The following is a 27,426-nucleotide window of genomic DNA, read 5'->3' as shown; positions in this document are numbered from 1 at the left end:
GAGGCAATTTTGGCAGGGAGCCCGGGGAGGAGAAAGCTACAGGAAAGTGGAGAAGGGAGAATAATAATAATAATAATAATAACGGTATTTGTTAAGTGCTTACTAAGCGCGGAGGTGGATACAACCAAATTGGGTTGGACACAATCCCTGTCCCACGTGGGGCTCACAGCCTCAACCCCCATTTTACAGATGAGATAACTGAGGCACAGAGAAGTGAAGTGACTTGCCCGAGGTCAAATTGCGGACAAGTGGTGGAGCTGGGATTATAACCCATGTCCTTCTGGCTCCCAGGCCTTTGCTCTATCCACTGTGCCATGCTTTTGGTGGAGAAGCGACCATCGACACCAAGCTGATTCTCCCTAATTTCAATCAGTCAATCAGAGGTATTCATCGAGTGCTTACTATATGCAGAACACCGTTCTGAGCACTCGGAAGAGTGTAATACAAAAGAATTAGCAGACATGTTTCTTACCCATAATGAGCTTAAAGTCTAGAGGATGACCTGCCTTTAGGTGGCTTTGGAAACAAACACCATTAGTCCTTGCAGACTGATTTAACCTACTTTGAAATCCAGTGGAAAAACAAGTGAAATACAGTGAAGAAATCTCAAAACATGGAAAAAAACCACCCTCCACCACTAAAGCAAGCAGTTCAATTTGGGGGCAGCATGGCCTAGTGGATAGAACGCGGTCCTGGGAGTCAGAAAGACCTGGGTTCTCAACCCAGCTCTGCCACTTGTCTGCTCTATGACTTTGGGCAAGTCGCTTCACTTCTCTGTGCCTCATTTACCTCATCCATAAATTGGGGATTAAGACCACCAGCCACACGTGGGACAGGGACTGTGTCCAACCTGATTAGTTTGAACTATACAGCGCTAGAACAGTGCTTGACACATAGTAAGCGCTTCACATATACCATCCTTATTATTCATCAGTCGTATTTATTGTGTGCTTACCGTGTGCAGAGCACTGTACTAAGGGCTTGGGAGAGTAAAGTACAACAGTAAACAGACACATGCCTTGTCCACAGTGAATTTACAGTCTAGAGCGGGGAGACAGACGGTAATCTGAAGAAATATATTAATAATTTTGGTATTTGTTAAGCGCTTACTATGTGCAGAGCACTGTTCTAAGCGCTGGGGGAGATACAAAGTAATCAGGTTGTCCCACGTGAGGCTCACAGTTCTTCATCCCCATTTTACAGTTGAAGGAACTGAGGCACAGAGCAGTTAAGTGACTTGCCCACAGTGACTCAGCTGACAAGTGGCAGAGGCGGGATTCAAATTACAGATAGGTACATGAGTGCTGTGGGGCTGGGAGCGGGGAAGAACAAAGGGAGCAAGTCAGTGTGACACAGAAGGGAGTGGGAGAAGAGGAAAGAAGGGCTTTGTCAGGGAAGGCCTCTTGGAGGAGATGGGCCTTCAATAAGGCTTTGAAGGTGGGGAGAGTCATTGTCAGATTCGTGGAGGGAGGGTGTTTGGGGAGAGTAATTGCCTGTTGGATTTGAGGAGGGAGGGTGTCCGGGCCAGAGGTAGGATGGGGGTGAGGGGTCGGCAGTGAGATAGGCAAGATGGAGGCACAGTGAGAAGGTTAGCATTAAAGGAGTGAGGTGTGAGGGCTGGGTTGTAGTAGGAGAGTAGTGAGAGGGTTCCAGCCTATCATTGTTGCCTCAGTCGTCCTGGCTGCCACACTGCTTCTGCATTCTGGCCCCGGGGGGCTTTAGGGACAGGAAACAGTGAGCAGAATGGCTCTACCACCTGAGGGACCTCTAGGGTCAGGCCCTGTCAACCCAGTGGCGATGGCAGCCAACTAAGCCGTGAGAAAGGAGCCTTTGCAGAGCAGTTGTTCCGTTGCTGCCAGCCAGGCTCTGATCCTAACAGCACGGGCCTAAGCACTGGGAAGAATCCGTGATGATGAACTCAGACTTGTCCTTGGCTCTTGAGTCGATTAGAATCTTAGTGTGGCCGACTGACACGAAAACTAAAAAATAAGAAAGAAAAAAGAAGCGATAAGCCTAGTGGAAAGAGCACAGGCCTGGGAGTCAGCGGACTAGGGTTCTCATCTTGGCTCTGGTACTTCACAGCTGTATGACTTCGGACAAGTCACTTAACTTCTCGGTGCCTCAGTTTCACCACCTATAAAATGGGGATTAAATAACTGTTTCCCCTCCTACTTAGGTAGTGAGCCCCATGTGGGACAGGGACTGTGTCCTCCCTGATTATCTTGCATCTACCCCAGCATTTAGGATGCTTGACGCATAACAAGATCTTAAGAAATACCATGATTATTGACAGTCTGACTTGGTGGTGGGGCAGTTCTCTCACAGCTAAATAAAGCTAAGTCTCTGAGAGTCTATATCCAGAACCATTTTTCAAAATTTAATTTTTTCTTTTTTTTAAATGTCTAGGCTTAAAACAGAAAAACGAAAACCACAGGCACTTACATATATTTCTTTTATTTTCAGGATGAATAGGAGATACTTACAGAAAGCAACAAAAGGCAAACTGCTAATAATAATATTTATCGTAACCCTGTGGGGAAAATTAGCAGCGGCTGCAAATCACCACAAAGGTAAGAAGCTCATCTCTTTCCGGTCGGACTAACTAACACTCTGTGGGTGATATTGGTCAGTGACTATGACCGAAAGTCTACCGAGGTGGTGTCCATTTTCTAGGTTGGGGGTCCTACTTGGAATCTGTTTACAGTGAACACAAAGGAACAAGTTATCATTATAGTGGGTGGGGTGAGGATGGGAATGGTGATTTAAATTTTTCCAGGATTGATGCTGTATCTGTTTTGCCCTCCAGTTCAAATCTGTATAAAATTGGGATGGGCAATTTTTTTTTTTGGTCATTTTCCTCTCTACGAGAGTGTTATGTTGACATGTAATAAAGATGCATCAAACAGCACATAAATGCCGTAGATGAGCCCCCGACTGCAATAGACCTCATAAAGAAACCATCTTTAATAACGCGGATCCTGCTGTTGCATGCAAATTGTTTGTCTGGCAGGGATAAGTGTGGGGAGACTGCGTGTGCTGAATTGGATTGTTTTCTCAGTAGAAGATGAAGAGGAGTAATAATAATAATAATGTCGGTATTTGTTAAGCGCTTACTATGTGCAGAGCACTGTTCTAAGCGCTAGGGTAGACACAGGGGAATCAGGTTGTCCCCTGTGGGGCTCACAGTCTTAATCCCCATTTTACAGATGAGGTAACTGAGGCACGGAGAAGTTAAGTGACTTGACCACAGTCACACAGCTGACAAGTGGCAGAGCCGGGATTCAAACCAATGACCTCTGACTCCAGAGCCCTTGCTCTTTCCACTGAGCCATGGAGTATGTATACTCTCTTCGCTTGTCCACCTCCAAAACACTCTCTCCCCCCTTCTAGACTGTGAACCCGCTGTGGGCAGGGATTGTCTCTATTTGTTGCTGAATTGTATTTCCCAAGCGCTTAGTACAGTGCTCTGCACACATCGGGCGCTCAGTATATACAATTGAATGAATGAACGACTTTGGACCCTCAGCCTAGTAGCCTTGGTGCCGTGCATGGCTCAGTGGAAAGAGCCTGGGTTTCGGAGTCAGAGGTCATGGGTTCGACTCCTGGCTCTGCCACTTGTCAGCTGTGTGACTCTGGGCAGGTCACTTCACTTCTCTGGGCCTCAGTTAAATGGGGATTAACTGTGAGCCTCACGTGGGACAACCTGATTACCCTGTATCTACCCCAGCGCTTAGAACAGTGCTCTGCACATAGTAAGCGCTTAAATACCAACATTTATATTATTATTATTGTTATTAAACCTCTGTAATCCAGGCAGGCAAGTTTTTGGATCTATGCCTGCATTGAGCCTAACACTGCTTGGTAGTTTGAATCTCTGCCCCTTCTCCCTCCTCGGCTGGTAGGTGTAGGATAACAAATGACTTTCCCTTGACTGATGAATTAAAGCGAGGCCACTTCTGTCTCATTCTTACCACAATCAGATGCTCATAACCCGAGAGGCCAGTTTCAGCTTCTTCAAGGAAAGAGGATTTCACAGTTCAAACCTCAGTAGCCCAACAAATCCTGTGTCCCGGCAGTTCATCAGGGAGGGGTGGGTTGGGAGCAGACTCTTTTTGGATTCTGCTACATTTACATCAGATCAACACGGGCATGCCATTAGGATTACGAGGGATTAACGTTCATGATGCAATATCATTTGAAATAGGAGGATTTGATGGATGATCCTTCACCTGTCAGAATTTTTATTTTGATGCGGGTGGACTATACATGGATCTTCTAATAAAAAATTAAAGACATTGCCCATTACTCCAGTTTTGAAGCTGACAGTTCCCCAACGTTTTGGCAAACTACTTGTTTCCATCTAAAATGCTTCCCCATTTTGTCAGCAGACTAGTGTGTCATTGCTCTTGGAAGGTGTAATCCTGAGTCAGTGTAAAAGGTACAGAGTTATTGCTCTTATATATAAATTTTTTGTGTAGAAATTGGCTAGAGTCTTTTGGACATTAAGGGGAAGCTGACTGCTTTTGATCGATGCGTGACTTCTCTTAGTCCCCTCACATTCTAAACTAAATCTCCACAAAGCACTGTTTCCTGGAGTATAATTACAACTGGTTGGAGATGCATTTTCTTTCTGGGAAATATGAATGTAAATGTATTGCAATGAAGGGAATTACTTCATAAGGATTTTTCAGGTGGAATGAGTTTCAAAATGTTTTGCTGGTTTTGTATTCTTCCTGCAGAGTAGGAAGTATGTAACTGTTCCTAATTGTACCAAATTATCTGTTATTGCTTTGTGATATGCATCATCACTTACAGTTTTGCATTATATAGGGTAGAGATCTCATTTTGCTTAGGACTTTCAGTGCTGCACCTAAAACTGGAAACAAAATGTGGTAATCATAACCTCATACTGAATTTTGAGTGCATGTTACTTTGGGAGAGCAATTATTTTTGGAGCATTTGTTTCTAATGATACATAGGGTTGCATTATTTTGGGAAAGTGAATAGCTTCTTTTCAAGAGAGGTGGATTTGTTAAATAATTTCAGGGATAAATAAACCAGCTTTTCTTCCACAGGTCATTATTTGATGAATTTTCAGATGTGTTTTCCTCAGCTAATGAATTAGTGCCAAATAATTGGCAAAACCACAATCAGTTAATCAACCTTTTGAAGCAGCTTAGCATAGTGTCTAGAGCATGGGCCTGGAAGACAGAAGGTCATGGGTTCTAATTCTGGTTCCACCCCATGTCAGCTGTGTGAACTTAGGCAAATCACTTAACTTCTCCCTCTGGGCCTCAGTTGCCTCATCTGTAAAATGGGGATTCAACTATAGTCCAACTCTGTCCAACCTGATTCGTATATCTATTCCAGTGCTTAGAACATTGTTTTGCACAGAGTAAGTGCTTAACAAGTACCATTTTTATTATTTATTGAGCACTTAACAGTGGCCCAAACACTGTACTAGGCACTTAGGAAAGTAAAGAACAATAGAGTTAATAGTCATGATCCCTGCCCAGCAGGAACTTCACAGCCTGGAGGGTGAATCAAATATTAAGATCAGTTACAGTTAGGGGAAATGGCAGGACTACCCACACCCTCGCCTTCCACAACTTATCCTCCCAACCCCACAGTACTTATGTACATATCCGAAATTTATTCATTGATTTATGTGAATGTCTGTCTCTCCCTCTAGACTGTAAGCTCGTTGGGGGAAGGGAATGTGTCAGCTTGTTGTTTAGTTCTCTCCCAAGAACTTAGCACGGTGCTCTGCACGTGGTAAGTGCTCAATAAATCGCAGTCGAAAACCCCTCACTTTCCAGTAGCTCCTCCCCCATTGTTTTCAAATATGTCCATATACCAGAGCAGCGTGGCTCAGTGGAAGGAGCCTGGGCTTGGGAGTCAGAGGTCATGGGTTCGAATCCCGGATCTGCCACTTGTCTGCTGTGTGACTATGGGCAAGTCGCTTAACTTCTCTGTGCCTCAGTTCCCTCATCTGTAAAATGGGGATGAAGACTGTGAGCCTCATGTGGGACAACCTGATCACCCTGTATCTACCCCAGCACTTAGAACAGTGCTCTGCACAAAGTAAGCCCTTAATAAATACCAACATTATTATCCCCTCTCCTAAGATCCTCTCCCTGGATCTCACGGAACTCTTCAGTTCCTGCCCCATCCTCCACTTACCATTCTCTTCGAGCGAGTTGTTTACATCCTCTGCCTCCTCTTCGGCTACTCCACTTCTCTCCTTGACTCCCTGCAATCCGGTTTCCACCCCTTTCCCTCCACTCGATGGAAGTTACCCTCTCTAAGGTCACCTCCTTCTTGCCAACTCCAGTGGCCTCTATTCCATCCTAACCCTCCTCATCTCCGCAGGTACCTCCACACTGTGGACCCACCCCCTCTCCTGGAAATGTCACACAACCTTGGCTTCATGGATATTGCCTTCTCCTGGTTCTCCTCCTATCGCACTCCTCAGGTTCTTTCGGCAGCTCCTCCACTGCCTCCCACCCCTTAACTGTAGGAGACCCTCAAGGCTCTCTTCTGGGTCGCCTCCTATTTTCGATCTACGCTCACTCCCTCGGAGAATTCATTCGGCTCCCCCGGCTTCAACTACCACGTCTATGCAGATGATTTCCAAATCTACCTCTCCAGCCCAGATCTCTCTCTCCTCTGCAGTCTCATATTTCCTCCTATCTCTCTGGCAGACTCATTCTGAGACTTTTTCCCAGGCTCCTCCTCCTCTACCTCCCACCCCCTAACTGTGGGAGTCCCTCAGAGCTCAGCTCTGGGTCCCCTTTTGTTCTCCATCTACTTTCACTCCGTTGGAGAATTCTTTCACTACCATGGCTTCAGTTATCATCCCTGAATGGATAATTCCCGAATCTACCTGTCCAGCCTTAACCTCTCTCTACAACTCCACATTTCCTGCTCCCTTCAGACCATCTCTATTGGGATGTCCTGTTGACATCTCAAATGTAACATGTCCAAAACATAACTTCTCATCTTCTCACCCAACCTTGACCTTCCTAGTTTTTCCCATCACTATCCTCTCTGTCCTAGAAGTCCATAACCTGGACATTATCCTCAACTTATCTTTTTCATTCAATCTGTCACCAAATCCTGTTGTTTCTTCCTTCATGCCAGTTCTAGAATTTGTCTTTCCTCTCCTCCCAAACTGCTACCAAGCTCATCCAAACACTTATCTTAAGGCACCAAAACTACTGTATCAGCCTCCTCACTGGTCTGCCTGTCTTCCATCTCCAGTCCATATTTCACTCTGCTCTCATGATGTTTTTTCTAAAAAAAAGTGTTTAGTCCATATCGCTCCATGACTCAAAAACCTCCAACCCAGCCCACACATTTTGCTCCTCTAACACCAATCCACTCAATCTGCCTTGATCTCATCTATCTTGCTGCCGACCCTTGGCCCATGCCCTCCCTCTGCCTTGGAATTCTCTCCCCCTTCTTATCTGACCACCACTCTCCCTATCTTCAAATCCCTATTCATATCAGATCTCTTTCAAGAGCTGTCCCTGACTGACAGTAATAATAATACTAACAGTAATTATAGTATCTGTTAAGTGCTTACTATGTCCCAGACACTGTTCTAAGTGCTAGGGTAGATACAAGATCATTGGGTTGGATACAGTCCCTGTTGCACATAAGGCTCACAGTCTTAATCCCCATATTGTTTTTACAGATGAGGGAACTGAGGCACAGAGAAATTAAGCGACTTACCTAAGGTCACAGAGCAGAAAAGTGGTGGAACTGGAATTACAACCCAGGTCCTTCTGTCTCCCAGGTCCATGCTCTATCCAATAAGCCACGCTCCTCCTCTAAGCCCACACTTTCCCTGTGTGTACTCACTTATGCACTCTACCACTTGTCAGCTGTGTGACTTTGGGCAAGTCACTTAACTTCTCGGTGCCTCAGTTACCTCATCTGTAACATGGGGATTAAGACTGTGAGCCCCACGTGGGACAACCTCATTCCCCTGTGTCTACCCCAGCGCTTAGAACAGTGCTCGGCACATAGTAAGCGCTTAACAAATACCAACATTATTATTATTATTAGTTCTTACCCCTTAAGCGCTTTGACATTCTCCCACTGTGAGTCCCAAGGAACTTGTGTACATCTTTTGAAATTTCTGCCATTTTGACACAGGAAGGAATTTGTGCGGTGGCCCTGGGTAGACGTAGGGCCCCGGGTGAGGATTAGCTCATTATGGACAGAGAACATTTCTACACACTCTGTTGTATCGTACTCTCCAAAGGGCTTAGTACAGAGCTTAGCACACAATAAGGACTCAATGAATACCACTGACTGATGGATTGATTAAGATATACTGGACATTCAGGTTTCACTACCTAGGATTCTGGAGGAGCGAGGTACCTGTCCCAGAGGGGGAGAAAGGACACTGAGAAATGCTGGCATTTTTTTTAAGGTAGTTGTTAAGTGTTTACTATTTGCCAGGCAATGTTCTGAACTCCATGGCGCATGCAAGGTAATCAGGTTGGACTCAATCTGTGTCCCATTTGGGGTTCACTCTCTTACTCCCCATTTTGCAGATGAGGTCACTGAGGCACAGAGAGGTTAAGTGACTTGCCCAAGGTCACTTAGAGCAGACAAGTGGTGGAGTGGGAGAGTAGGATGGGATTAGAACCCAGGTCCTTCTGACTCCCAGGTCTGTGCTCTAGCCACTAGGCCACCTTGCTTCTGGCCTCTGGTGAACTCGGAGACTGTGGGGCTAGAAGGTGGGAGGCCTCGAGGGAAGGGGCAGAAGCAGAGGAAAGCGAACTCTGAGAAACCTTCAGGAGTGTTCAGAGAGTCCTTGGAAGGGAGGGAGGAGGGGAAACTGGTATTAAATCTAGGGAAAGGTGGTTTAAACAGGAATTTTTTTAATGCTATTTGTTAATTTTTTAATATGTGGCAGACACTGTACGTAATGCTGGTGTAGATATGACATAATCAGGATCTTCACAATCCCTGTCCCACATAGGGCTCACAGTCTTAATAATAATGGTGGTATTTGTTAAGCGCTTACTATGTGCAAAGCACTGTTCTAAGCGCTGGGGGATACAAGGTGATCAGGTTGTCCCACGTGGGGTTCACGGTTTTAATCCCCGTTTTACAGACGAGGTAACTGAGGCACAGGGAAGTTAAGTGACTTGCCCGAAGTCACACAGCTGACAAGCGGCAGAGCCGGGATTCAAACCCATGACCTCTGACTCCCAAGCCCGGGCTCTTTCCACTGAACCAGTCTTAATCCCCATGTTATAGATGAGGTAACTGAGACACAGAGAAGTTAAGTGATTTGCTCAAGGTTACACAGCAGGCAAGTGGCAGAGCCAGGATTAGAACCTCAGGTCCTCTAACTCCCCGGCCCGTGCTCTTTCCGCTAGGCCATGCCCTTCTCAATCTTGTTGATTTCACTGGTATTAATGACAATAATAACAGTGACATTTGTTAAGCACTTACTGTGTCCCAGTCACGACACTAAGTGCTGGGATGGATTGAAGCACGTAGGGCTCACAGTCTCAATCCTCATTTTACAGATGAGGTAACTGAGGCACAGAGATGTGAAGTGAGTTGCCCAAGGTCACTCAACAGAGAAGTGGCAGAGCCGGGGTTAGGACCCGTGGTCTTCTGCATCCCAGGCCCGCATGCTATCCAATACACTCTGTGTTACCGAACTAAGAAACGATCAACTTTGTTGCGATCTCTGATCTGGGTGTCTGTCTGAGAGAGGGGTTAGGAGAGAACCTCCAAGTTCTGTGGAAATGATTAGATGGCAGAAGGGGAGATCTTTCTCCACAAGTTTCCTGCAGTCAGCTCTGAGAGGGGAAGGAGGGGTAGGCTAGTCGCTAATGACCCCTTCGTCTCCGGGGAGATGCTTGGGCTTCAGGTGAATGGTGGTGGTTACAATGGAGGTGCAGAGACTTGGGGATCAGAAAGTCCCCAGGCCTTAATTTACAGAACAAAAGAACTAAGGGCTTTAGGACACAGTGGAGGATGCCTGGTGCCTGTGTGACCCTGGACAAGTCACTTCACTTCTCTGGCCCTCAGTGACCTCGTCTGTAAAATGGGCATTAAGATCGTGAACCCCATGTGGGACAGGGACTGATTACCTTGTATCTACCCCAGCATTTAGAACAGTGCGTGGCTCATAGAAATAGCTTAACAAATATCACAACTACTATTATTTTTATTGTCCCGGCATCCCAGAGCTACTAGACTGATTCCAGGGGCTCTTTCAGGTGGGACTCAGAGCAGAGAATAATAATGTTGGTATTTGTTAAGCGCTTACTATGTGCAGAGCACTGTTCTAAGCGCTGGGGTAGATACAGGGTCAGCAGGTTGTCCCACGTGAGGCTCACAGTTAATCCCCATTTTACAGATGAGGTAACTGAGGCACAGAGAAGTGAAGTGACTTGCCCACAGTCACACAGCTGACAAGGGGCAGAGCTGGGAGTCGAACTCATGACCTCTGACTCTGAAGCCCAGGCTCTTTTCCACTGAGCCACGCTGCTTCCCTGAGAATGCCCGGTATCATCTCAGAGGGAAGTTGCTCCAGCCTTGAAAAAGCATAATGCAGGATTCTCTCCTCTACTATCTAACCCAGATGTAGGAAATGATCCTTGACCAACTGATGTAAGAACAGAATTCAATCCCCAGAACATGCAGAATTAATGATTGAAGATAATGGGGGTTATCCTCCCTGCTTAATAAAAGCATCTGACCACCACCAAAACTACTGGTAGCCAATTTTGTCTTCCTTCCTTCCTTCCTTCCTTCCTTTCTTCCTTCCTTCCTTCCTTCCTTCCTTCCTTCCTTCCTTCCTTCCTTCCTTCCTTCCTTCCTTCCTTCCTTCCTTCCTTCCTTCCTTCCTTCCTTCCTTCCTTCCTTCCTTCCTTCCTTCCTTCCTTCCTTCCCTCCCTTCCTCCCTCCCTCTCTCCCTTCCTTCCTTCCTCCCTTCCTTCCTTCCTTCCTTCCTTCCTTCATTTATTGAGCACTTACTGTGTGCAGAGCACTGTTTAAAGCACACGGGAGAGTATAATACAATAATAAAAAGACACATTCCCTGACCAAAATGAGTTTACAGTCTAAAGGGTGGGGAGACAGACATTAATAAAAATAAATAAATTACAGATATGTACATAATCTCTGTGGGGCTGGGAGGAGGGAAGAACAAAGGGAGCAGTCAGGGTGATGCAGAAGAGTGTGAGAGAAGAGGAAAGGGGAGCTTACAAAGGAGGGATTGTTTGGAATCGTTAGAGAGATGTCACCCTGGATTCTTCTACTTATTGTTAGCAAGACTTTCTAGGCCCAGCTTAGTGAGAGGAGCGACAGCCATATATTAAAAAAGAACGGGGCAATCTCTCTCTTCTGGAATTCCACCACTGAATCCATCAGTCGCTAGAGTCTAAGATGTTGATGATCACAATGAAAATATTTTAACAGAGCATATTCCATCATTCATGGAATAATAAACATCTTATATGAGGAATCTTTCAGAGAGTCCAGAGTCAGGAATTCTCTGAGGTGAATGTCTCTGAGGTGAGAGGAAGATTGGACTTTTTCTTGAACATCAATCTATCAATATTTCATATTTATTGAGCACTTACTGCATGCAGAACGAACTTGGGAGAGAACTATATAACAGAGTTAGTAGACATGTTCCCTGCCCACCAGAAGTATAGAGTCTAGAAGGGGAATTGTCAGCCGTAAGTTCCTTACAGGGGTAATGTTGAAATAACACAGACTAAATTGTTTCCACTTTATTTGGTCTTTATAATAATGTTGGTATTTGTTAAGCGCTTACTATGTGCAGAGCACTGTTCTAAGCGCTGGGGGAGATACAGGGTAATCAGGTTGTCCCACGTGAGGCTCACGGTTAATCCCCATTTTACAGATGAGGGAACTGAGGCACAGAGAAGTCACACAGCTGACAAGTGGCCGAGCCGGGATACGAAACCATGAACTCTGACTCCCAAGCCCGGACTCTTTCCACTGAGCCTCGCTGCTTCTCTGAACTTAATGAAGTTTAACCTTGGGGTGAGAAAAAGTCCAGGTGTAAACTCATACCAAATTCCAGAGGGCTGGACTTTCCCTATAAGTCAATCAATCAATGGTATTTTTTGAGCGCTCACTACTTTTATTACTATTACTAATTATGGTATTTGTTAAGCACCTACAATGTGCCAGGCACTGTTCAAAGCACTGGGGTAGATACAAGCAAAATGGGTTGGACACAGTCCCTGTCCGACAGGGGACTCACAATCTCAATTCCCATTTTCCAGATGAGTTAACTGAGGCACAGAGAAGTGAAGTGACTTGCACACGGCCAAATAGCAGACAACTGATGGAGCCCAGATTAGAACTCACGAGCTTCTGACTCCCAAGCCTGTGCTCTATCCACTACGCCATGCTGCTTCTCCATAGTAATAATGATAATAGTGGTGGTATTTGTTAAGCGCTTACTATGTGCAAAGCACTGTTCTAAGCGCTGGGGGGATACAGGGTGATCAGATTGTCCCACGTGGGGCTCACAGTTTTAATCCCCATTTTACAGATGAGGTATCTGAGGCACAGAGAAGTCATGTGACTTACCCAAAGTCACACAGCTAGCAAGCGGCAGAGCCGGGATTCGAACCCATGACCTCTGACTCCCAAGGCCAGGCTCTTTCCACTGAGCCACGCTGCTTCTCCATAGTACTTCTCACATAGTACTTTGCAGAGCACAGTGCTCTGCACACCGTAAGTGCTTAATAAATACAATTAAATGAAAGAATGAATGAAGTCCTTGGGAGACTATGATACACAGTTCCTACCCGTAACAAATTTACGTTCTAGAGGGGGAGACAGACATTAATCTCTATAAATAATGATAATAATAATGTTGGTATTTGTTAAGCGCTTACTATGTGCAGAGCACTGTTCTAATCGCTGGGGAAGATACAGGGTAATCAGGTTGTCCCACGTGAGGCTCACAGTTAATCTCCATTTTACAGATGAGGTAACTGAGGCCCAGAGAAGCGAAGTGACTCGCCCACAGTCACACAGCTGACAAGTGGAAGAGCCGGGAGTCGAACCCATGACCTCTGACTCCGAAGCCCAGGCTCTTTCCACTGAGCCACGCTGCTTCCCCATTCCCCATTATTTATTATAAATAAATAATTTATAATGTATAATTTAAAGCTATGTACATAAGTGCCATGGGGTTGGGGATGGGGACAACATCAAATGTTCAAAGGTCACAGAAGAGAAGCAGCGTGGCTCACTGGAAAGAGCCGGGGCTTTGGAGTCAGAGGTCATGGGTTCGAACCCCGGCTCTGCCCCTTGTCAGCTGTGTGACTTTGGGCAAGTCACTTAACTTCTCGGTGCCTCAGTTCCCTCATCTGTAAAATGGGGATGAAGACTGTGAGCCCCACGTGGGACAACCTGATTCCCCTGTGTCTACCCCAGCGCTTAGAACAGTGCTCGGCACATAGTAAGCGCTTAATAAATACCAACATTATTAAGTATGTAGAGGATGCGGAAGGAAGAGGGAGCTGGGGATAAAGGCTTAATGGAAGGCGTCTTGAAAGAGATGCGACCTTAACAGATGTGATTTTCTCTACCGGTGAGCGAAAGAGAAGGTGAGTTCAGACAGCTGGGCGTATCGGGGCCCAGCTCTGCTCCAACCTGGGCCGAGGCTGTGTTTAGGGCTGAAGTTACTTCTCAGAGAGGTAAAATATGATGTATAATAATAATAATAAGATGATGGTATTTGTTAAGCACTTACTATGTGCAAAGCACTGTTCTAAGCGCTGGGGGGTGATACAAGGTGATCAGGTTGTCCCACATGGGGCTCACGGTCATGATCTCCATTTTACAGATGAGGGAACTGAGGCTCAGAGAATAATGTTGGTATTTGTTAAGCGCTTACTATGTGTAGAGCACTGTTCTAAGCGCCGGGGGGATACAAGGTGATCAGGTTGTCCCACATGGGGCTCATAGTCTTGATCCCCATTTTACAGATGAGGGAACTGAGGCCCAGAGAAGTTAAGTGACTTGTCCAAGGTCACACAGCTGACAAGTGGCAGAACTGGGATTAGAACCCATGACCACTGACTCCCCAGCCCATGCTCTTTCCAGTGAGCCACGCTGCTTCTGTAGCTCTTCTCTATCACGACTGCACAGTAGATCTCTAAATTATTATATCACCGAAACTGAAAGCTAATATGTCCAGACCCCTCTAGACTGGAAGCTCAAGGTGGACAGGGCACGTGTCTTCTAACTGTTGTACTGTACTCTACCCAAACGCTTAGTACACTGCTCTGCACGCAGTAAGCATTCAATAAATGCCACTGATTGATTGGCTGGGAGGAAGTAGCATGGCCTAGCAGTTAGAGCATAGGCCTGGGAGTCAGAAGAAACTGGGTTCTAATCCCAGCTCTGCTATTTGTCTGCTGTGTGACCTTGGGCAAGTTACTTAACTTCTCTGGGCCTCAGTTATCTCAGTTGTAAAGTGGGGATTGAGACTGCGAACCTCATGTGGGACAGGGACCGTGTCCATACATTTGCTCATCGTGGATCATTGGAAAGAGCCCGGGCTTCGGAGTCAGAGGTCATGGGTTCGACTCCCGGCTCCGCCACTTGTCAGCTGTGTGATTGTGGGCGAGTCACCTAACTTCTCTGTGCCTCAGTTACCTCACCTGTAAAATGGGGATTAACTGTGAGCCTCACTTGGGACGACCTGATTCCCCTGTATCTCCCCCAGCGCTTAGAACAGTGCTCAGCACGTAGTAAGCGCTTAACAAATACCGACATTATTATTATTACTCCAGGGCTTACTACAGAGCCTGGCACACAGTGCTTGACAAATACCACAGTTATTAGTATCATTATTATCATCACTAGTAGCCGACATCACTGAAGCTCAAATCTCACAGTTAGATTTTATGTACTGGATTTGATGAAGGGTCTGGATTCAAGAAAGCAGGCAATCAGCGGAGGAAAAGTTTTTAGTGAGGACAGTTATGTTGTCAAACCATCAGTGGTATGTACTGAGCTCTCGTTGCTTTAGAACATTTTGTGATTCTGTAAAATATAATTGTCTGAATTCATAGTTATTCATTATTGGTTCACTTAATGCTATGTGGTCATGTAAGTTAATAGCGTTAACTATATTGTGTTTTTCATTACCTTTATTTATATATGTTGTGTTGGTTAATTTTTTGCTCCTTGGGAATGCATAAATGTGCTTTACTTCATTGCCCATGTGAGGCTCTACTTGGTTTAGCTTTCTTCAACTAAAGCACTCTATTTTCAAGGAACGTATTTAGTGCACTAATCCGGAGAGGCAACGTGGTGTAGTGGATAGAGCCTGGGAGTCAGTAGGTCACGGGTTCTAATCCTAGCTTGGTTACTTGGCTGCTGTGTGACCTTGGGCAAGTTACTTGACTTCTCTGTGCCTCAGTTACCTCGTCGGTAAAATGGGGATTGAGATTGTGAGCCCCACGTGGGACAGGGACTGTGTCCAATTCGATTTCCTTGGAGCCATCCCGGCTCTTAATACAGTGCCCGGAACATAGTAAGCGCCTAACAAGTACCACCATCATTTTAAAAGCATTTGACACCATCGACATTATAAACGCCATCAGATTGTCAGCTTCTTTAGGGCAGGGAATGTTTGCTTTGCTGCAGATGTACTCTCCCAAACTTTCACAGTACTTTGCTCTGCTTTCACTAGGTAGAAGCAGCGAGGCTCAGTGGAAAGAGCACGGGCTTTGGAGTCAGAGGTCATGGGTTCGAATCCCGGCTCGGCCACTTGTCAGCTGTGTGACTTTGGGCAAGTCACTTAAATTCTCGGTGGCTCGGTGCCTCATCTGTAAAATGGGGATTAAGACTGTGAACCTCACATGGGGCAACCTGATTCCCCTGTGCCTACCCCAGCGCTTAGAACAGTGCTCGGCACATAATAAGCGCTTAACAAATACCAACCGAGTGATTAATGTGCGGGTCAAAGCTCTCACAACCTCTAAGAAAATCTTGTCCCCAGAAATTCTTGAAAATCCTAAAATATGGCCAGCGAGTCAAGGTTTAAGGCATCTTGTCTGACACTCTCCCCGTTACAATTGGTCAAGGCCTTAGTACAATCTACGGCAAACAGTAAGTGCTCACTAAACACTGTTGTTGATTGATTGATTGGGATCGTGAAGAAGGTCTAATCCTGTTCAGCTTCCTTTTATGCCGCTTGAGGGCTTTCCAGCTGAACAGGAAAGTGATGTCAATTACATTTCCTCTCCATCAGGAGCTTCGACACCCATTAAGTTAAGAGCCTCACTGAAAATCCTCGATGCAGTCATTCGGAAGCTACTTTATCCCGATGGGTGTTTGCTTTGGAGATGCTTACACGGGGAGGCTGGAGGAGGCTTCACGGGGTTAGCGCAGCTCTATATCCGATAATTAATCTGAAGAAGACTGAGTTAAGAACGTAAGAAATGGCCTACTCCATCAAACCGATAGACCATTCAGTCCGTACTCCGTCCCTGAGAGCAATATTTAATGGTGCCCAGGGGAACGGTGTGATGGTTTGTCCCCTTGCCATCTTTTCTCCTCGTTCGGGCTACGCCATCATTCATCCCTTCGTTCGATCGCATTTATTGAGTGGTTACTGTGTGCAGAGCGCTCTATCTACTAAGCGCTTGGAAAGTACAATTGGGCAACTGATAGAGACAATCCCTACCCAACAGTGGGCTCGCAGTCGAGAAGGGGGGCGACGCAGACAGCAGCGTGGCTCAGTGGAAAGAGCCCGGGCTCTGGAGTCAGAGATCATGGGTTCGAATCCCGGCTCTGCCACTTGTCAGCTGTGACTTTCGGCAAGTCGCTTCACTTCTCCGTGCCTCAGTTACCTCATCTGTAAAATGGGGATTAAGACTGTGAGCCCCACGTGGGACAACCTGATTCCCTTGTGTCTACCCCAGTGCTTAGAACAGTGCTCTGCACATAGGAAGTGCTTAACGAATACCAACATTATTAAAACAAGTAGACGGGCATCAATAGCATCAATATAAATAAATAGAATTCTAGATATATACACATCATTAATAAAATAAATAGAATAATAAATATGTGCATTTATACACCATTGCTGTGGGGCAGGGAGTGGGGTAGAGCAGAGGGAGGGAGTTGAGTAATAATAATACTAATAATGGTATTTGTTAAGCACCTACTAGTGCCAAGCACTGTTCTAAGCGCTGGGATAGATGCAGGGTAATCAAGTTGGATGTAGTCAACAGCTTTACCTTTTTCCTCTTCCTCCCTGACTCTCTATTTCTTCCTGGCCTTCTCCTCCAGTTTTCCTTGGCCTTTTCTGAGTCCTGGCCTCAATGTTATCCTTAGATTATTATTATTAATTAATTAATGATGGCATTTGTTAAGTGCTTATTATGTGCAAAGCACTGTTCTAAGAGCTGAGAGGTAGGTCACATATGGGGCTCATAGCATGAATAGGAGGGAGAACAAGTATGGAATCCCCAATCTACAGATGAGAAAACTGAGGCACAAAGAAGTTAAGTGAATTGCCCCATGTTACATGACAGGCAATTGGCTGAGGTGAAATTAGAATCCAGATCCTTGGACTCCAAGGCCTGTGTTCTTTCCACTAGCCCATATTATGTACTTGTTAAGCGCTTACTCTGTGCCAAGCACTGTTCTAAGTGCTGGGGTAGATAAAGTTAATCAAGTTGGACACAGTCCCTGTCCCACATGGGGCTCAAACCCCTAATCCCCATTTTACAGATGAGGTAACTGAGGCCCAGAGAAGTGAAGTGATTTGCCCAAGGTCACACAGCAGACAAGTGACAGAGCCCAAATTAGAAACCATGGCCTTCCGACTCCCAAGCTGGTGCTCTATCCACTAAGCTACGCTGCTTCTACACATTCAATCCATAGTACTTGATGAGAATTTATCGAGAACTAGATTCAGAACTAAGTGCTTGGGAGAGTACAACAGAAACAAGACTGCCTTCAAGGAGCTTAGTGTTCATTCCAGTCTGAAAGTCCAGTGGAGATGTTGCACAGTCTAGAGGTGGCCAAAGTTCAACCAGTTCTTCACTTTGTTCCTCTTAGGGCCAACCTATTCACTTTTGCCGCCCTTTGTCTTTCTCATCGTCAATCTCTTGCTCACTCCTTTCCTCCTGCTAGGAACTCTCTCCTCCTTCACACCCAACAAACTACTCTTCTCTCCATTTTCAAAGTCATACTAAAATCACATCACCTCCAGGAAGCCTTCCCAGTACAATCTCCCATATCTCCACTGCCCCATTCTGTATCACCCATAAAATTAGTCCTCACTTTTTTTTATTTTTGTTATTCACCTCTCCTCCTCTCCCCCACACAATTGGTACGAATCCTCCAAGAGGCCTTCCCTGATTAAGCCTTCATTTCCTCTTCTCTCACTCCCTGCTGTGTCACCCTGATTCACTCCCTTTATTCATCCCCCTGTCTCACCTGCTCAGCACTTAGGTTCGTAGCCATAATTTATTTAATTATATTATTAATGTCTCTCTCCCCCTACTGCCTGAAGCTCACTGTAGGCAAGGATTGTGTCTACTAACTCTGTTATATTGTTATATTGTATTCTCCCAAGTGCCCAGGAGAGTGCTTCGCACACAGGAAGCACTCAATAAATAGGATTGATGGAGCATAAAACTTGGTTGCTTCCTCCCCGCCTGTAATTTACTTCAGTATGTGTCTCCCCCATTCAAATGTAAGCTAATTGAGGGCAGGAAATGGGTTTACCAACTCTATTATATGCTCTCCAGTAATTAGTACAGTGCTTTGCACAGAGTAAAGAGCAGCAATTGCATGACTACTGTTCCTGGAGATTGTGGATTCGGGTTGTCAGGCCCCAGGATGAATTCAAGGCCAGGGTTCAGAGCTCGAATTAGGCCTCACTTGGGCCTCGACTGTGGCTGTATCTTTTCCCTACTTCTTGACCACCTAGATGTCTGTGCAAATGCAGACTCAAAGTCTCCCTGGACAATTTGTCCCTCCAAAAGCCAGAGCACATGATTCACGAAGATGGGATAATAGAGGTTAAAGTGAATAACCTCAGAAAGGATATTTGAAAAATCAAATTTAGGACTGGGTTGAAGTAAGTGAAGGATAATGTTAGGTCAAGGTTTCTGAGGCAAATTCTACACTCTGCCATTTCCTCTATAAGTAATTAATTTCAACATCTGTTGTGGGATGAAACAGAAGTGAGACATCCATGCTGCTCTCAAGGGGTTTGTCATCTACTGATGGAGAAACACCATCACACATTTCAAATATGCAATATGTATTTGAGAATACATTAGAATAGAACATCTTACTAGAGAACAGATACAAGGAAAACAGGTAATCCAATAAAGAAAACCAGAAGAAATGAGAAAACTAAGGTAGGTGATGGGGTGGCAGGAACGGGAAGGTAGTGATTGATTAGGACATGCCTCTTCAGATGAATTGGGTTTTCAGAAGCGGTTGGAAGGTGGATAGGGACGTGGTTTGGTGGAGGTAGTTCTACCCCTGGGGATAGGTAGGGGCAGTAGGTAGGACATGAGAAAGTCATAAAGGAAACATTTCCTCAAGTGCTAATTGTGGACTGTTGGAAGAGAACAGTAGAAGATAGACCTTCCTGATAAGTGATGTTTAGGAGAGAGGAGAACTCATTCGTGTTTCAAGACTGTGTGAAGACGCACCTCTCCCAGAGCTTAATTCAGTGCTTTTCACACAATAAGTGCTGAACAAATATAATTACTACCATATGCCCGCCCCGCAGTGGAAAGAGCATGGGCTTTGGAGTCAGAGGTCATGAGTTTGAATCCCAGCTCTGCCACTTGTCAGCTGTGTGACTGTGGGCAAGTCACTTAACTTCTCTGTGCCTCAGTTCCCTCAACTGTAAAATGGGGATTAAGACTTTGAGCCCCACGTGGGACAACCTGATTCCCCTGTGTCTACCCCAGCGCTTAGAACAGTGCTCTGCACATAGTAAGTGCTTAACAAATACCAACATTATTAATCTGAAGGAAAATCACTCTCCCCGGTTTCAAAGTCTTACTGAAGGCTCATCTTCTCCAAGAGGCCTTCCCAGACTAAGCCCCGTTTAACCCCATCTCCCCCTCCCTTCTGGATCGCCCCGACTTGCTCCCTTTTTCTCTTCTCCCCTCCCAGCCCCAAAGCACTTATGTACATATCTGTAATTTTATTTATCACTTTGCTCTTCCCCCCTCTCAGCCCTAAAGCACTTATGAACATATCTGTAATTTTATTGATTTGTATTGATATCTGTCTCCTCTATACTGTGAGATCCTTGTGGTAGACAGAGAATGTCACTGTTGTGTTGTACTTTCCCAAGCGCTTAGTACAGTGCTCTGCACACGGTAAGCGCTCAATAAATTATGATTGAATGAATGAATGAATACTCCATCTTGCTTCTTATGCCAACCTACACACTTCCTCAGTCTCATCTTTCTCACCACCAACCCCTCTCCCACATCCTGCCTCTGACCTGGAACTTCCTCCCTTTTCATATAATAATGATAATAATAATGACATTTATTAAGTGCTTACTATGTGCCAAGCACAGTTCTAAGTGCTGGGATAGATGAGGTAACTGAGGCACAGAGAAGTGAAGTGACTTGTCCAAAGTCACACCGCTGGTAAGTGGCAGATCCGGGATTAGAAACCACGTCCTCTGACTCCCAAGACTGTGCTGTTTCCACTAAACCACGCTGCTTTTACTCTCCCCAGCTCTAAAGCCATATTAAAAGCACATTCATCCATTCAGGAGGTCATGGGTTCTAATCCCAGCTCTGCCACTTAGCTGTGTGACTTTGGGCAAGTCACTTCACTTCTCTGTGCCTCAGTTCCCTCATCTGTAAAATGGGGATTTTCCTCACATGGGACAATCTGATTACCTTGTATCTATTCCAGTGCTTAGAACAGTGTAAGCCCGTCAAAGGGCAGGGACTGTCTCTATCTGTTACCCATTTGTACATTCCAAGCGCTTAGAACAGTGCTCTGCACATAGTAAGCGCTCAATACATGCTACTGAATGAATGAATGCTTGGCACACAGTAAGGGCTTAACAAATACCATCATCATCATCATTATTATCATTAGGCATATATCTGTAATTTAATTAATTTATATTAATGTCTGTCTCCCCTTCTACATCGTAAGCTCGCTGTGGGCAGGGAACTTGTCTACCAACTCTGTTACAATATACTCTCCCAATCAATCAATCAATCAATCAAACTTATTGAGTACTTGGGTGTGTAGGACATAGTACTAAGGGCATGGGAGAGTACGACAAAGCAACATAACAGACATATTCCCTATTCACAGCAAGCTTATAGTCTAGAGGGAGCTTGCAACCCCTAGCCCTTATATGGTGCTCTGCGCACAGTTAAGCGCTCAGTAAATATGATTGATTGATTGGTTACCACTAGTGGGATAAGGTGAATGGCAATAAGTGGCAAGAACTCCAGAAAGACGTGAATTCATTCAATCGCATTTAATGAGCCCTTACTGTGTGCAGAGCACTAAGTGCTTGGAATGTGCAATTCGGCAACGGATCGAGAGAGTCCCTGCCCAACAAACAATGAACTCACAGTCTAAAAGGGGGAAACAGACAGCAAAACAAAACAAGTAGACAGGCACCAGTACCATCAAAATAGATAAATAGAATCACAGATGTATGCACATCATTAATGAAATAAAATGAAGTGAGGAATGGGGTGTCAGATGGGCAAAACCTTTGCAGTCACACCTGGAAAGATGGACAGGAACTCAGCATTGGCAGCATTATCTCTGAATGCCAAGGATGGACACACGCACACTAATTAGAAGGAATCTTAGGGGAGTTGAAAGAGGTCTTGACTCCCCTCTTCTGAGGTGGAATTTGATCATTCTTATTTACAATGGAGACTAGGATACCTTCTTCCTCATATTATTCTTGATTGGGTCATTAATCATTATTTTCTAAAGTCTCTAATAATGTATTGATAAGAAAAGATCTAAATGACTTTGAAGGAGCCAGTGCAATCTGCTGGATCAATATCCTGCATTTCAAAAAGCCCTCAAGTTCATATCGAGAAAGCCTCTGGGGAAAAAAAAAGGAAAGGTCTTTCAAGAATCTTATGTTTCATTTATCTTTCTTGCGGCTGTTGTTGCAGAGGGGGGAAAAAAGAGAATTTCTTCTAATACAGTTAAACATAAGTAGTGTTATCTCCCTGGTCCTTGGCAGTGAGTGACTTATTCTACGAGGCTCACAAATCACTTATCCTTAGTTTATCAGTGGAAAGCCAAGGGACAGAAAGGTTAGTAGATCCTACTAAACGCCAGGGGCAAGCGGGGAAATGCCCTCTAATTCATAATACTGGACGGGGACCTTGCTGGGTACACGGTTTCTCTCTAGAAACCCGATTCTTCTGCCACTTAAGGCCCGCTACACATTTGTGTACTCAACTATAGCACTTCTGTATATTCCTTCTATTGCCTATTTTGTAAGTCCTAACTCGTAGTCTGCTCTGTGACCTTAGGCAAGTCACTTTATTTCCCTGTGCCTCCGTTACCTTATGTGTGCAATAGAGATTAAATCTCTGTTCGTCTTCCCTCTTGGACTGTGAGGATTGTGTGGGATAGAGACTGTGTCCAACGTGATTATCTCGTGTCTATCTCAGTGCTTAGTAGAGTACTTGGCCCATAGAAAGTATTTAACAAATAACACAATTATTATTATTATTATATGCACATCCACTTCTTCCTATTGTCAGTAAATTATTTTCACGTCTGATCATCTTCCCTTTGCTTCCCTCAACCCCCCATTCACACATAAATGTTCACTGTAGACTGTAAAATCTTTTGAGGGCAGGGAAGCAGCATAGCCTAGTAGAAAGAACACCAACCTGGGAGTCAGAGGACCTCATTCTATTCCCTGTCTGCCAAGTACCCGCTATGTGACCGTGGGTAAGTAGCTTAACTTTTCTGTCCCTACGTTCTTTCTTTGCAAAGTGGGGATTCAATAGCTGTTCTCCTTCCTATTTAGGCAGTGAGTCCTAGGTGGCACCTGTTTATCTTGTATCTACTCTTGTGCTTAGTACGGTGGTTGGCATATAGTAAATACTTAACAAATACCCTTATTATAATTATCATGTCACTCTCCCAAGTGATTATAAAGGGATAACTCAGGTTACAACCACCCTATGATACATACAAACATACAAAGTTTGGTACTTCACCTCAGGTTACAACCATCTTTGATGCCTACAACTCAGGGACACAGCTCTTGCGGTTTAACTCTGTGATATTTTAGTTGCAGTTCAGTGAAAATGGACTAGTCAGATTGGTTGAGATCCTTTTGAAATGGAAGGAGCCGTGAAGATATAGATTTGTTGTCAGTGAATCGCAGGATCAAAGATGGAGAAAGGTCAGGTCATTGACACACGATCTAGGGGACAAAGTCTTTGTCACCTAACGGGTTGAGAGAGCGCTTGGTTTGATGAGTGTGACCACCTTCTACTACAGGATAGATCATTCCACCCCACTAGGGGGTCTTCCTGACGTTGGCTCGACCCCCATCTCCATCCTGCCCCTCTCCCAGACCCAGAAGCCTGCTGTCCTGATTGGAACAGGGAGTCCTCAGTAGACAAATTGAAGAGTGAATATGCTAAAATATAAAAATATGCTACTCTAAGTCAAGTCATTTAGCCTTCCAAAGACCACTTTGGCTTAATTTGCTCCAAAATCCATTTGTTTTTTGGGCAGTGCATGATATTTGCAAAAACCTTCTCCAGCACCACATTTCAAAAGGAATGAACACTAAGGGCTAGGAAGAGTAAAATACCATGTAAACTGGTTAGGGGCAGGGAATGTGTCTGTTAATTCTGTTGGATTGTACTCTCCCAAGCACTTAGTACAGTGCTCTGTATATAGTAAGTGCTCAATTAATATGATTGATTGAGGATTGGGTAGGGATGATAGACAAGTTCCCTGCCCCCAAGGGACTCACAGTCTAGGGATTATGATCCAAATGAAAGTTGCAATCAGATGGGGATTCATGTTGGTTAGTAGGTAGGAGCAAAATCTCTCCTGCAGCCCACAGTTTACATTATGGATATTGTATTTGCCCAAAATTCCAAGAGTTACAGCATTAGTGGCATTCCAATATCCAGTACAAGAGCAAGAAGCAGCATGGCCTAGCGGAAAGAGCACGGGCCTGAAAGTCAGAAGTTTTGGGTTCTAATCCCAGCTCTACCACTTTTCTGCTTTGTGATCTTGGGCAGAGAATAAAAAATAAATAAATAAATAAAATGTTGGTATTTGTTAAGCGCTTACTATGTGCAGAGCACTGTTCTAAGCGCTGGGGTAAACACAGGGGAATCAGGTTGTTCCACGTGGGGCTCACAATCTTAATCCCCATTTTACAGATGAGGGAACTGAGGCACAGAGAAGTTAAGTGACTTGCCCACAGTCACATAGCTGACAAGTGGCAGAGCTGGGATTCGAACTCATGAGCCCTGACTCCAAAGCCCGTGCTCTTTCCATTGCGCCACGCTGCTTCTATAATGTCTATAATTAGAATGTAGAATGTATATACTAACTCTGTTACTCTGTTACTCTCCCAAACACTCAGTATAGGACTTTATACATAAGTGCTCACTAAATAGGATTGATTCTCGGTTTCCTCATCTTTAAAATGAGGGTAAATGTCTCTTGTCTTAGACTGTGATGCCCCTGTTGGAGAGGGATTATGTCAGACCTGATTATTTTGTATCTATATGGTGCTTAACAAGTACCACAGTTATCATTAATCAATCAATTATCATTTCAGTCAATCAGTTATTGATTGACTTAGTACATTGATCGATCAATGGCATGTCTTCCAAGTCTGCCGTTTTGTACTCTTCTAAGGGTTTAGCACCATGCTTTGCACACAGTAAGCAGTCAGTAAATATAATGGATGGATTGGCTGCTTGCACTGCATTCAGTGAGTACCATTGCTATTACTTCTAATAATATTACTACTCTTTAAGATTAATTTCTGGTGTACTTAAGGTAGAACTCAGATGAGATAATCTTGAGAATGAAATCACACTCGATGTCTCAATTCCTGGTTTTTATTAGACCGTTAAGCTTCTTAATTCGCTGGGTTTTCCTTCACCAATTGACTTTTCTACCACCACATCTCATATGTACAGGATAATTTGGCTTCCTGATTTTTTGTGAGTTTTATCTACAGAAAATCTAGTTTTGTAGTTGGTGGGTTTGTTTTTTTTTTCCCCTGCAGCCTTTAGGGCAGCTTCAGTCTTTTGTAAACCTGGTTCCTTCTCATTTCCTTGAAAATGACAAGAAAATTAGTTCCGCAGCATCTCTGCTCCACCACAAAAAATATAAGTCCTGCTCAAAACTACTTTCCTGACAGAATACTTGGTTAAAATAACACAGGTTCTGTTGAGAATTGTGTCTGCACATTGTTATTTTACCTTCCTTTTGGTATGAGAATCTCTTTTTCCTGTTGAGTTGTGATCTACCCATCAAACAACGGTATTTATTGAGTGCTTTCTGTATGCAGAACGTTATACTAAACACTTAGTATGGCACTTTTCATCACTTACTATGTGCTAAGCATTGAACCAAGTGATAGGGTAAATTCAATCCTGGTTTCACCACTTCTTTGTCGTGTGACCTCGGGCAAGTCACTTCACTTCTCTGTACCTCAGTTACCTCACATGTTGAGAGAAGCAGCGTAGCTCAGAGCATGGACTTGGGAGTCAGAGGTCATGGGTTCTAATCCCGGCTCCGCCACTTGTCAGCTGTTTGACTTTGGGCAAGTCACTTAACTTCTCTGGGCCTCAGTTACCTCATCTGTAAAATGGGGATGAAGACTGTGAGCCCCATGAGGGACAACCTGATCACCTTCTATCCCCCCAGTGCTTAGAACAGTGCTTTGCACATAGTAAGCGCTTAACAAATACCAACATTATTAAAATGGCAACTGACACTCTGGGTCCCACTTGGGATAAGGACTGTGTCCAACCTGATTTCCTTGTATTCCGCCCCAGTGCTTAGTACAGTGCCTGGCGCATAGTATGCGCTTAACAAATACCATTATTATTATTATTACTTCAAGGTAATCAGGTTGGATACAGTCCCTCTTCCCCATGGGGCTTTACAATCAATCAATCAGTCAATAGTATTTATTGAGTGCATACAGTGGGACGGGCAGTGTACTACTAAGCACTTGGGAGAGTACAATACAGCAGAGTTGGTAGACATAGTCACCCCCCACAATGAGTGTACAGTCTAGAGGAAACTGAGGCAAAGAGAAATTGTTGTATGTCTCTCCCTCTAGACTGTGAGCTCCTCGTGGGCAAGGAACGTGTCTGCCAACCCTGTTGAGTTGTACTCTCCCCCGTGTTTAGTACGGTGCTCTGCCAACAGTAAGCACTGAATAAATATGATTAATTGATTAAATGACTGGCCCTAGGTCACCCAGCAGACAAGTTGTAGAGCTGGGATTATAACTCAGGTCCAGCTCATATGATATGCGTAATGTGTCGAGGATTATATAAAGAGCTGGATTAACTGCCCAAAGTCATACCAAGCAAAATCCCTATCCCTCATAAGGTTCACACAATAAGAGGTAGAGAGAGAGGGTATTTCATTTCAGTTTTTTAGATGAGGAAAGAGAAGGACAGAAAGATTAAATGATTCGTTCAAGGTTTCACAGACAGCCAATGACAGTTGTAGAATTAGAACCCAGAACTTCAGACACAGTCCCGGGCACTTTCCGGGAGGCCAAGATGCCGCCTAATTTACCATCCTATCGACTTTACCTAATTTGCTGTTTATTAGTCTACCAATCAGGGTATTTTGGAAGACTGTAACTCATGCAAAACCATAAGTACTAATGGAATCTAAGTACCTCGATACTCTTCCTTAGTGGCCCACATTTTTAGTACAGTCCTCTGCACAGGGTGAAGTGCTCAATAAATTCCATTAGTTGATTGACTGGTTGTTCTGGATCGGCCATCCATGCATGGCGTGGCAAGGTTTTGTCATAGGATGGAAGAATTAGTTTAGGGTCTATTTCCAGCTTCCTCCGTTCTGACTTTTGTATACAAACCAGGATTTCCTTATTTAGATGACAATCTCATTTCAACTTTCATGGAGGTAGTTCCTTAAGAAAACACACAAACTGATAAAGCTCAGCACATTATGAATATGTCAAAGCCTCATTAATATCACATCTCCTCCAAGAGGCTTTCCCCAACTAACCCCTCTTTTCTCCTACTCCCTCTGCTTTCTGCACCGCCTATGAACTTGGATCTATACCCTTAAAAGCACTTAAGATTTACCCTTTCCTCAGCACCACAGCGCTATTGTACAAAGCCA

At 44.6% G+C, this 27,426-nt stretch overlaps 1 protein-coding gene across 2 annotated transcripts in view; it reads left to right on the top strand.

Annotated features, from left to right (window-relative positions):
• The window catches only part of TAFA2 (TAFA chemokine like family member 2), a 453,170-nt gene that overhangs the window by 313,987 nt on the left and 111,757 nt on the right, over positions 1-27,426 (top strand). For both annotated transcript variants that reach the window (XR_003757048.2, XM_029058850.2), the window contains exon 2: positions 2,464-2,570. Coding sequence is in view for 1 of the 2 variants with exons in the window: in XM_029058850.2 (XP_028914683.1) it covers positions 2,464-2,570 (107 nt within the window). In the remaining variant the exon portion in view is untranslated. The remainder of the gene's footprint in view (positions 1-2,463; positions 2,571-27,426) is intronic.

This window comes from Ornithorhynchus anatinus, chromosome 2 (genome assembly GCF_004115215.2).
Source record: "Ornithorhynchus anatinus isolate Pmale09 chromosome 2, mOrnAna1.pri.v4, whole genome shotgun sequence".
Taxonomy (NCBI): domain Eukaryota; kingdom Metazoa; phylum Chordata; class Mammalia; order Monotremata; family Ornithorhynchidae; genus Ornithorhynchus; species Ornithorhynchus anatinus.
Note: the sequence above shows the minus strand (reverse complement) of the source record. Positions and strands in the feature narration are given on the sequence as shown.